The 12,864-nt window shown below is 36.6% G+C and overlaps 1 protein-coding gene across 1 annotated transcript in view; it reads left to right on the top strand.

The window, feature by feature from the left end:
* The first annotated feature begins 1,324 nt into the window (after positions 1-1,324).
* LOC125193655 (4-coumarate--CoA ligase-like 9) overlaps positions 1,325-12,864 on the top strand; it is a 57,806-nt gene continuing 46,266 nt past the window's right edge. The window contains 2 exon segments of the mRNA XM_048091492.1: positions 1,325-1,821; positions 1,823-2,283. Coding sequence (XP_047947449.1) covers positions 1,438-1,821; positions 1,823-2,283 — 845 coding nt within the window. The 5' untranslated portion in view covers positions 1,325-1,437.

Here is a 12,864-nt window from a genome sequence, read left to right as displayed (position 1 = left end):
GTCTCATTCTTGACAGCATACCTCTGCTCCCTGGACAGACACGACCGAATTGTTCCACAAGCTAACCGATTTATGGTACTCCAATCTTTATAATCTATATAATCTGGTTTCTTTATTTCAATGGCAATGTCAAGACCCTGTTGGAAAAGAGAGTCTAGAACCTCTCTCTGCCACATACCAAAATGGCCAGTACCATCAAATATCTCCACCGTCAATTTCATATTTGACGGTGGAAACCTTGACCACGATGACGAAGAACTAGCCTTGACTTCTTGATCATTACCCGCCATTACAGACTCAAAATAAAGTATTCAATATTACAGACAAAGAGAACCAAGGACGAACCTTGGCTCTAATACCACTTGTTGAGAAAACCGGGCAAATTTTCTCTCAAATAGTGAAATGAACCGATTCAGTAATTTTAGTGTAAACCCAATGGGGTCTACCTCGATAAAATTACTTCCCCAAATAAATTCTCTGGAAAGACGGGTGGGGACAATGTCCTCTCTTAATTACCAAATTCCAAACATAATTTATTAGTCGGTGTACCAAACACTACAACAAAACCCGCAAATAATATTGAATAAAATATCACAGCAGAAAAGCAAACCCAGAAATAAATGCTGAACAAAATAAATAATTAAGAAAGAACACACCCGAAACTTTGATAACAGAATTCGGCCAAATTGTTTATGTCTCTGAGCACCCTCAGCAGAGCCCGTCATATTAAACGGAGAAGAGAATACAATATGTGAGGTACATAACAAATGAGGGGGGGAGTTCCTTTTATAGGCAACTTACCCCCCAAGTTTCATTTCCCCACCGATGTGGGATTGGAAATATTTGCCAAAAGTCAAATATTGTAGAAACAGCATACTCAATAATTACTCAATACTCCCCTCATCTCTATTTCATGTGACACATTTCTTTTTCACGTGTTTTGAGAAAATCATACTAATAAATAGTTAAAGTCAAAAGAAAGTAAAGTAAGACAAAAAATAATGTAGAGGATAGTCTCATCTATATTATTTTCTCTCTTATTTTAGTTTCCCCTTTATTTTAACTATTTATTATATGATTTTCTCTAAACACGTGCGAAAAGAAAATGTGTCGCATGAAATAGGACATAGGGAGTATATAAAAATAGGTCTCACATTACACTATCTTTTTCTACCACTTTCCATTGTAATATTTATTAAAATTCGTGTCAATCTCAAATGGAACTTATAATTGTGGACGGTATAATATTTTTTTGTTAAGAAAAATGACTGGCTCATGATAAATATCCCAAAAGAAAAAATGATTTGCGGGACAGAGGGAGTAAAAGAGTGATGGATGAAATGGAAACACTTATTTAATGGCGGATGGATATATTGACATGAATAAATATTGTGGTAAGCTGTCACAATTCCCACCCGATTGTCACCATCTCAATCCATGGCTGAAACAACCTCCATCAACCCCCAAAATGGCTTCTGCCCTCAAACCAGAACATACCACAGTCTCCGCCCCGCCGTCCCTCTGCCTCCCCCGTCTCAGCCCCTCTCCATCTTCCAATACGCCCTCTCCCTCCTCCACTCCTCCTCCTCCGCCCTCTCCACCACCCCTTTCCTCATCGAGGCCGCCACCGCCCGCCACCTCACCTACTCCGCCTTCCTCCGCCACGTGTCCTCCCTCTCCGCCTCCCTCAAACCCCTCCTCTCCCAAAACGACGTCGCCTTCATCCTCTCCCCTCCCTCCCTCCACATCCCCGTTCTCTACTTCTCCCTCCTCTCCCTCGGCGCCGTCGTCTCCCCTTCCAGCCCCCTCTCCTCCCCCTCCCGACCTCTCCCACCAAATCTCCCTCTCCCGCCCCGCCATCATCTTCGCCACCGCCGACTCCACCAACAAACTACCCCAAATTGATGTTCCCATTATCATCCTTGACTCGCCCTTGTTCCTCTCCATGCTCCAATGCGAATCAGCGTCGCATTCGAGCTTAGTCGCGGCCGCGGTGGTGGATCAGTCTGCTGCGGCTGCGATCCTCTACTCCTCCGGGACCACGGGGAGGGTGAAGGGAGTCGTGCTGACTCACCGGAATCTGATCGCGCTGGTGGCAGGGATGTATCACAACAAGTTGGGTGAAGATGAGGTGGAAAGTGCTCCTCACCCGGTGTCGATTCTGACGGTGCCGCTGTTTCATGTGTTTGGATTTTTCATGCTGATCAGGGCGGCGGCGCTGGGGGAGAGCGTGGTGCTCATGGAGAGATTCGATTTCGTCAAAATGCTGGAAGCGGTGGAAAGGTACAGATAAAAATCTACGGATTCTATTTTAAAATCAATTGGTGATAGAAAAAAGTGTCATTGACATTTCAATTCTGACTTAAATAGTGATTTCAATTTTATTTCTAATTCTTTAAATCAATGATATTCCAAATAATTATATTATACTCCCTCATTCCTAGAATAATAAAAGACATATTTTGTCAATTCGGTTACATTTCACTTATATAACCAACTTATTTCAAGTCACGTTTTATTATGAAAAACTACACTAATATATAAAAATAAAATTCATAGGGAATAACTTATTTAATCCATTTTTCTTTACATTTTTTAAATTTCCCTGCATACATCAAATGTTACTATGGGTTTTTTTTAATTCCAATGTGAACAGGTATAAGGTAACTTATATGCCGGTAACACCCGCTGGTGGTGGCGATGGCCAAGTCGGATTTGGTGGATGGATTTGACGTGAGCTCCCCGCAGGCTTTGGGCTGCGGAGGAGCCGCCCGGAAGGAAGTTTCCAGGCTTTCGACAGAAATTTCCCCACGTCGAAATTTTACAGGTACACAATATGTCATTGTTTAATGTTTATAATGAAAATTTGTGAAATCCACTCAAAAATGGCAAGGGAATAGGGACTGGAGATCATTTTTTTCATTGGAATCAATTAATTCATTTATTACAAATAGAGGTATGGTCGGTGGACCATCCAACTGAACATCACCTCAAATATAAATGCTACTAGACGTACCAATATTGACATTAGTATTAATCATGCAATATTCATTCACACTACTCTATTCTATTATCCTAGATTATGGTAAATTTGAAGAATGTAGTATATGCTAAATTTTACTCCAATCTACTACTCATGTCCCAAAAAATAGACAAATTTTATCATTTAGGTCATCCTCCAAAATCAGACAAAGTCTAGGTATAGAAAGTTTTTCAACAAACAATAGTCCTACACATCATTTAACACTCATTTCACTCCCTTTTTTTTTTCTCTCCCCTACTTTTCTGTTTTCTCTTTTACCTAATCTAACACTCATTCCACTGTCTTAATTTAGTTTCTCGAATTACTTAGTATACACTGCCGTCGCTCTCATGAAAGATAGCTAGATGCATCGATGGATTAAAAAATTTAACATAGATCTGAACTTCAACAAAATGTTAGGTACAACTACAAGCCCACACGGTTTATTTATTGTTTAATTATTTAAATGCAATGCTAACTAGATGGAGTTGTTTTGTTGTCATTTGTGTATTTAATTGACTCTTGTTTCATTGTTAGTAGCACGTGAAAGCCTTCGCTAGAATGCCTTTTAGATTTTGCCTTTTAGAGCAGATGAATGGGACACTTCCAATGTGTCAATCAAAGTTTGGATTGTAGAAAATAAACCTTCTCTAACAAGCACCGATCAGTCAAATGTTAAAAAGTTAGATGGTTAAGATATTTATTACCTATCATTATTTATGACACATTTATTTTGAACACGTATAGTTTAGGATAGTTCTAAAATGGAGTAGATTGGAGTGAATTATTTACAGTTATGTGAATAGTAAATTGATGTACCTTAATGTAAACTATGCCATGCTCTATATATAGGAAAATCTAAAATAATGATATATTCTGTGACATGAATAATTGAAAGGTGTGAACATGTCTGAAATAAAATAAAGTCACAATACTATGTCATGCTCTATATATAGGAGAATCTAAAATAATGATATATTCTGTGACATGAATAACTGAAAGGTGTGAACATGTCTGAAATAAAAAAGTGACAATACTTTATGCGAGGACAACCGTAGGTGAGAAATGTGTGGGGAGTCTGGACCACACCTAGTTTGGTACGATAAAATTGGAATTGAGTTTGAGTTGGAATTATAATTTTATGGAATTGAATTTAAGGAATTATACCAATTTCATTGCAAATTCTTTATATGCTAGTAAAATGTAGTACTAGTAAGTATGAAATTTATTACTCCATAATTGTAAATTCCTTAGGTATAAAAAAATCAACCAAAATTTGACATCGACTTTTAATTGAATTATAGTACTATTTTTCAAAATTTATTTATGTACATTATGTATAGCACATTGTTTTTTAATATTGTCCATATGAGTGCATATAAAATTGGACATTTTCGAACACACACATAATACATATACACTATACAACAATACACACATTGAACATAAACACGCACACTATACACACTTTGCACATACACATTGCAATATTGCATGCACACACAATACGTACATAACACGTACACAACACATTTTATTGTGTATGTAGTGTGTGTATTATGTTTGTGGTGTGTGTATTATGTGTGTTTGTAGTGTGTGTTTAAAGGGTATGTAATTTTACAAGTATTTGGAATTCCAAATCCATACGTTAGCTACGCAATTCAAATTATAGAATTGAGAGTACCTGGAATTAGAATTCAATTTCAAATATTTTTGCAATACTAAACATTGAATTTAAAATTGAAGGCTTCTATTTCTAATCCACACTATCAATTCAACATTACTAAATGGACTAAGGCTATCTATCTAATTTTTTAGAGTAATACTCCATATATTTGAACCATTTAATATTAATACTGGTGAAATTGATTAGGCATTTAGATGATTGCTAATACTTGTAGACTTGTAGCTTAGTGTGTTTTGCTAGAATTTAAGGTGTGGCTTGCTAGTTCATAATGCTATTTGCACAGGGCTATGGTTTGACAGAGAGCACAGGAGGGGCGACACGAACAATGGGGCCGGACGAGGCGAAAAGACATGGATCAGCAGGACGACTATCGGAGAACATGGAAGCTAAGATTGTTGATCCTGAGACTGGAGAGGCCTTGGCTCCAACACAACGTGGAGAACTATGGCTACGAGGACCGTCCATTATGAAAGGTTGTAGCATAGTTGTTCATCATATATGTATGCTTAACTAATGAAATAGTACTAACAATTAAATTGTTGAATGTTGATAATTACAGGTTATGCAGGGGATGATGCAGCAACAGCTGCAGCCTTAGATTCACAAGGGTGGCTAAGGACCGGGGATCTCTGCTACTTCGACCAAGATGGTTTTCTTTTCATCGTTGATCGGCTTAAGGAATTGATCAAATACAAGGCGTATCAAGTGATCATCTTGGCCTTTCTCATGGATCAAGACTACGGATTTTGGTTGATATCTCACTTCTTGTCTTACCTATTGCAGGTTCCTCCTGTGGAGTTGAACATCTGCTTCAATCAATTCCTGAAATTGCCGATGCAGCTGTGGTGCCGTACGCATTCTCACCTTTGTTTCTATGCAGTTTATGAAATGTGAAATTTATTTTCGTTGGCATTGCATACATAGGTATCCCGATGAAGAAGCGGGTGAGATTCCATGGCCTACGTGGTAGAAAAGCGGGCAGCAATGTGAGTGCAGCTGAAATTATGGATTACATTGGGAAGCAGGTACTGTAAACTTCGTTTTATTGTTTAAATACTACTGTCCATCATTTAAAGAGTCATTTTGCGATTATTTGTGGATTGCAGGTGGCTCCTTATAAGAAAATACGACGTCTTGCTTTTATAGACTCCATCCCAAAATCTCCGGCTGGGAAGATTCTCCGGAGAGACCTTCAGAGACATGCTTTATCAAAGTTGTGATTATCTGCCTCTATTTCTAGTAGGACCATTTTCTTGATGATTGTCATTTATGGCTGCAATTGCATCAAAAATATTTTGATCTGCTTAGATAATTTATAGTATTGTTTAAAAACTTAAAAATTACTATTATTAGTATTTTTCATGAAATTTTAAATATGACAAATATTACCATCAATTTTATAAATATAAAAAGTTTTAGTAGTAGTGTTTTCATGCAATTTTAAGTTGAAAAAATACTCCCTCCGTCTGCAAATAGGAGCTTATTTCTTATCGGTCTATACGAGTTTTAAGAAATGCTAAGAAAAGTGGGTGAGTGAAATGTATTGGTGGATTGTGGGGCCTCTTTACCTTTTATGTAATTATGAACCGAGTCTCCTATTCGAGACGGATCAAACGAAAAAATGAGACTCTTTTCACGGCCAAAGGGAGTTTCATCAATTTTAATTGGTCATTCTATTACCTAAACTGGCTTATTTGAATTGTGAAAAATGACGTCCTATGAGTGCGAGAGTTTCTTTGTTCTTCCTTTTTCTTTGTTCTTCTGCGTGTGTCAAAACTGAAGTTAATTTCACAACCTATTCTCCAGCTTGCTTTAATATAGGCCAATCTTCAATATACGTGCTATGACCATAACCACGAAAGCTGGAAAAAACTCAGACCTTCCTAAGGAGTTTCCTTACAAAACTAAACTCAAATGACAATCAAAGATAACATGTGATGCTTCATACTCTACAACACTACTCTATTGTACTCATTCCATCTCATAAAAATAGTAATTTTTAGTATGCCACGAGCAGAATTAGTTAAGTACAAGATGAAAGAAATAAAAAAAAATAATTGAAGTATTGCTAGTGGAGAATGTGACCCATCTAATTAGAAATTAAAAAAAGTTTACTTAACTTGAAATTTACTACTCCCTCCGTCCCGCATTAAAAGTCACTTTTTGCCATAAAAGTCCGTCCCAGTTAAGAGTCACTTTTAGAATTTTCCATATTTGGTCATACAATTTTACCCGATTCTTCATCAAAATTACATAAAAATGCCATTATCTACATTAAAATACCAAAACAAAATCAAAAGTCAAAAGGGACTCACCTTCAACCAACTCCACCATCTCACTTCATTTATTACACACTCTACCATCTCATTTCATTTATTACACACTCCACCACCTCACTTCATTTATTACACACTTCAACTATTTCTTAAAATCCTGAGCCATAACAATAAGTGACTTCAAATATAGGACGGAGGGAGTATTATTTTCTCCAAAAATCGGCAACTTAGTGGAAATTCTCTATAATATGAATATTTTAACTTTTAGTTAGTACTCTTATATAGTACTCCTCCATTCCATAGTAATAAGTATTTTGTTATTTTGTCGTTCCAAAAGAATAGAGTCGTTTATCTTTTAGTAAAAGTCAATACATTTTTTCACACCTACTTTACTCTCTCTTACTTTTTTCTCTCTTCATCTCTCTACCTTTTTCACTTTCCACTTTATTCTTTATTTACTTAACTCACCTAACACAATTTTTCTTAATCTTCATGCCAAAAAGAAACGTCTCCTATATTATGGAACGGAGGGAGTAATATTTTCTCCAGCTATGACAACTTTTCCAAATTGTAATACGTTGTTTCAACAATATCATATTAAAGATGGTTGTTACAATATTATATTCAAGATTTGTGCATTTATTTTTAAATTTTTTTTGAATTATAAAATGTAATTGAACGTAACTTTAATTTAAATTTGAAAATAAGATGGGAATGCGATTAAAAAAACGGAAATAGGTTTAAGGGTAATAAAGTCATTTTATCCACTAACTACAATTAATATTTTACCTCCTTCTTCAAGCGACAGAAAATTTATGCAACTTTACTTTATGTGTAAAATGGAGAGAAAAGGCGGAAAATGTGTTTCAAAGGGTTTTCCGTGGTTTTGGGGACCGAGTATCGACATTTGGTTGAGACATTTGAATCAAGGTTTTGGGACTCGGCTGCGGGGGCGGGAGGAGGGTGGGGCCGGGGGCCCATGGTGTCCCCACTAATTCTTAAAAAACCTATGGATTTTTTTAGTAATTTCACTATAATTGTAATTTATATTATATCTATATATATATATATATATATATATATATATATATATATATATTAGTGATAGGTTTCAACAAATTTATACGAATCGTTCCTCTTAATTTCTCCTTCAGAAGTCCCAAATTTTAAATTGATTATCTAGAATTAGGTATATTTCAAAACTCAAATGTAATTTAATTGATTTTTCTACGTTTGTATTTTGTTTGGTTGCAATAATAATTTAAAGGGGGAGAAAGAAGATAGGTATGTAATTCAATGCTATGGTTTTTTGTTGTTGGAATTGTTTAACCCAATTCTTTATTTGATGTGTATGTGTTAATATTTTATACTATTTGATTTGTGAATGTGAGTCCCAAAGTTATTTCTAAATTATTGTTTGTAATGACAACTTTTTAGATGTGACAGGATAGTATATTTTGATTACTCTTTATTCTTTTAGTTGTAAAGTATAAGATGAACTTTATATTATGTTTTGTGTAATTGTTTATATTTTGTGTAATGATTTATATTCTTTTACTAATTATTGTTGACTATTTTTGCATATATATGGATGTTTATTTCAGAAACTTTTCTTAGTTGATTCTTCATCGGTGAACCTTCACTTGACCTCAGAATCATCCAGTAAATAAAAATAAGGTTGATTTAGAGAATCTCCCAAGTGATCCGGGGGAGAACGACTGATATAATGAGTTATCCACCAAATTTAATAGAACAAGTTGGCAGAACTAACACTTAAGGTCGTGTCAACCACGTAATCATGATTTTCGTCTATAGTAGATGGAAATCATACTAATTGTCTCACATTGGTTTGATGAATTTAAGGATTGGTTGGAATATAAGTGTTACGAAGGAAGCAACTTTTTGTTTACTTGTGCTATCTTTTTCAAGACTCCACGGAAATGGACAAGACGCTTTTGTATCGAGGGGGGATTTACGATGCCGCGCAGAAAGATTAAGAGATCATGTTGGAAACCATAAAAGTGCTCACCAACGGGTGTAGATTAGCATGTGAGGATTTGATGAATCAAGCCCAACATTGAGGTCTCTTTAGCAAAATAGTCAACACGATCTAAGCTTGATTACCGCACAACGATTAAATGCCCCAATTATTTCTCTTCGTTATCTTATAATGCAAGGATTGCCCTACTGCACGGTCATGATGAGTCGAGGAAGAATCATTAAATCAAGGTAATTTTCTTGAGTTCTTGAAAGTTATTTCTTCTTGCAATGAAGAGATAGCTAGTGTTGTCTTTAAAAAATGCTCAGGAAAATCTCAAATTTACATCACCGGATATTAGAGGAGATATTATAAATGCATTTGTTGTTGGGGCGACAAAAGCTGTGTACATGATATGAAATGAATTTTTCTCTATATTAGTCGATGAGTGTCGAGATGTATGCACATCAAAGAGCAAATGGGTGTTGTAGTACGATATGTGGACAAGTATGGATGTGTTATAGAGCGTTTTCTTGGTGTTGTTCATGTTAGTGATACAGCTGCAACCTCATGACTTCACTTGATTATTTGTTATCTACTTATGATTTAAGTATATCTAGTTTGAGAGGTCAAGGATATGATGGCGCAAGCAACATGAGAGGAAAATTCAATGGATTGAAGAGTTTGATACTCGAGAAATTCGGTCTTATTATGTACATTTGTCGCTCATCGGCTTCAGCTCACAATTGTTGTTGTTGCTAAAAAACGCTAAAATTGTCGGGTCTTTATAATTCTATCTCTCGTTTGTGTATCTTTTGTTGGAGGTTCTTGTAGCGCCCGATATACTTCGGGAGAAACAAAGGGCAATATTATTAAAGGGTGCAAGTGATGAAATAAGCACGGGAGAGGACTAAATCAAGAAGTAATGGTAGGCGACTGGAGATACTTGTTGGAGTTCACATTCTTGTACTCTTGTCAATTTGGATACATTTATATTCTTCTATTGTTGATGTTCTTGAGTATGTTGGGGAGGATGGTCATGATGATTCAATAAGGGCTGAAGCTGATGATGTGTTAGAAATTATAAATAGTTTTGAGTTTGTCTTTGTGTTACATCTTATGAAGCAAATCTTGGGAATTACACATGAACTCTCTCAAGTGCTACAAAAGAAAGATCAAGACATTGTTAATGCGATGAATCTTGTCAAGGTAGCAAAATCACGTCCTGCAAATAATGAGGGAAAAAGATTGGGATATATTGCTTGCTGATGTTTCTAGGTTTTATAGCAAATATGATCTGGATGTGCTTGACATGGAAGATGAGTTTGTAGCTCGAAAAAAAGGAAGACGTAGAGTTGAAAAAATGAAGAATCTCCACTATTATCGAGTTGAGCTCTTTTGTTCTGTTATTGACTTGCAAGCTCAGGAGTTGAATCAACGTTTTAATGAAGTCAACACAGACTTAGTTTTATGCATGTCGTGTTTTGATCCTAGGGATTCATTTTCTGCATTTGATTTGGAGAAGCTGCTTCGTCTTGCACGGTATTATCCTTCTGAATTTTCTGAAGTTGCTTTGTTTGAGCTTGAAAATCAACTTGAGAACTTTATTTTTGATGTGCGCATAGATGAAAAGTTTTCACAAATATCAGTAATTTAGTATTCTTGCTCAAAAGATGGTTAGTACAAGAAAATATCAAATATTTTTCAATGGTTTATTTATTAGTTAAGTTGCCACTGATCTTACCATGTTGCCACTGCATCAGTAGAAAGCGTCTTTTCAGCAATGAAGATCATCAAGACTTCTCTACGTAATAGCATGGGAGACCAACTATTGAATGATTGCTTAGTTCCTTACATCGAAAAGGATGTGTTTGTTAAAGTTACCAATGAAACTATTATGCAGCGATTTCAGAAGATGAAGAATAGAAGACAAATGTTATGATGTGATTGAATTTAAATTTTACATTTTGAACCTTATAATTTAATTATTTAATTTTTTTTTGAAGTTTAATTTTGGACCCCCCACTATGAAATCTCTGGCTCCGCCACTGCCTGCAGGAGACTTGTGTCCCGAATGGGAAGTGCATTGGCTTGAATGTCGATGGTTATGGTAGGTCTGTTGTGCCAATTCGAACACTGTCACTTCTGAAGATGTCTTATTCGGAGAGAAGGGATTTAGAAGTTAAGGACTGGGCTTGAACAAGTACGGAAGCTTAACAAGAAGATAGCTTCTTTTAGCTTGGATAGAGTGGTGCATCCACAAGCTACTGATGTCCATAGCCATCAAATTGGAGCAAAGAGACTTGCTACCGCAGAAGTCCTGCATGTGTTCGCTAATGCCAAGGCTATGATACCAGGAAAGAAAAAAGGTCATTCTGGAACTAAAGGTGCCCCTTTGGCAGCTAGAAAGGCGGAGTCGGTGAAGCAGGGTCATCCATAAAATGCTAATTTTGTTGTATTGATGAAACAATGTGAGACGTTGTTAAGTCGTTTGATGGTGCAGCCTCATGCCTGGATTTTCAACAATCCAGTTTTGATGTTGTAGCTCATAAAGTCCCAGATTATTATGCTGTTATTAAGCATCCAATGGATTTAGGGAAACCAAAAAATGGAACAAGAAAAATGGATAAAATGATAGATGATGGATTAGTGTTATGATTTAGGTGAAGAACAAGAAAGAAATCTCAAAGGCACTTTCACATACAAACACCTAATGGCTACACAAACTAGCAACACAAGAACTAGCAAGCATACCTTTACAATCAACCTTAGCCCGGCAAAAGATCGAATGCAACCCGAAGGAATTTGATAAATCTTCAAAAGATGAAGAAGGTGAGCTCTCAAATATGGAGAAATGGTCTCTTACAAATATTCAAAAGCTGCATTGAAAAGAACCCTAGCAAGAGTATTTATACTAGGAGTTGAAAAGAAGCAAAACAAGACAAGTCTTGGTCAAAAAGTCATATTTCGGGCAAAACACCCGACCGGGTGTTTCCCACGGCTCATTTCACACGCCCGGGTGAAGTCTCTGGACAAAAACTTATTTCTCGGCAAAAAACCCGACCGGGTGTTTTTGGGTTGGCAAAAAACACCCGCCCGCGTGTTTCTTTCTGCATTGTGCGGCTTTCTTAAAACGATCATAACTCTCTCATCCGAACTCCGTTTGGGGCGTGTGAGGTACTCACGCGAAGCTCTTTTGACGATGAAGACAATGTTGGTCCTAGAAGAGCATTTGGACACCATCTTGATAGGAAAATTCTGGTTTGAGTCAGATCTCCGAATCCGGCTTGGCTCCTTGCCATATCTCCACCTTCTTTTCGGACCCCAATCAACCCATGGCCCTCGATGCCGTTGCATCCTATGATTGTGAATCCCCGGATTTACATCATCCTCTCCTTTTTTGTGAAAGGATTTGTCCTCAAATCCGGTTCTTCGATTCTTCCCTAGGACACCCGGATTCACATCACCCCCTCCTTCTTTTGAAGGATTTGTCCTCAAATCCCAATCAAGTACACCTACAAAATCGAGCTAGTCCAAATCAAATATCATAGTATCGTGCAAGAGGTTGATTTCACTTCGGAACCAAAAAGACATTTCACTAACAAGGAGATGGTTCTCACAATCATAATCAACGAACCAACTTGCACCATCACATTCAAAATCGAATTTAGCAATGAGAACAAAGGACACATCCATCTTAAGATCATTTTCTTGAAGCTTACAAGGAATCATACCACGCAAAGAATCAAGGTTGTCAACATGATGCTCACTTAATTGCTCCAACACTTTGAAGATTTGATCATTATTATGAGAAGAATGTGACAAAAAAATATTATGCCTAGCATGTAGGGTATGCTCAACACAAGACATGTGAACCTTGTAAAACACCACATGAATCTTG

The sequence above is a fragment of the Salvia hispanica genome, chromosome 6 (genome assembly GCF_023119035.1).
Source record: "Salvia hispanica cultivar TCC Black 2014 chromosome 6, UniMelb_Shisp_WGS_1.0, whole genome shotgun sequence".
Lineage (NCBI taxonomy): Eukaryota > Viridiplantae > Streptophyta > Magnoliopsida > Lamiales > Lamiaceae > Salvia > Salvia hispanica.
The sequence above is the reverse complement of the archived record's forward strand: the minus strand, read 5'-3'. Positions and strand labels throughout refer to the sequence as shown.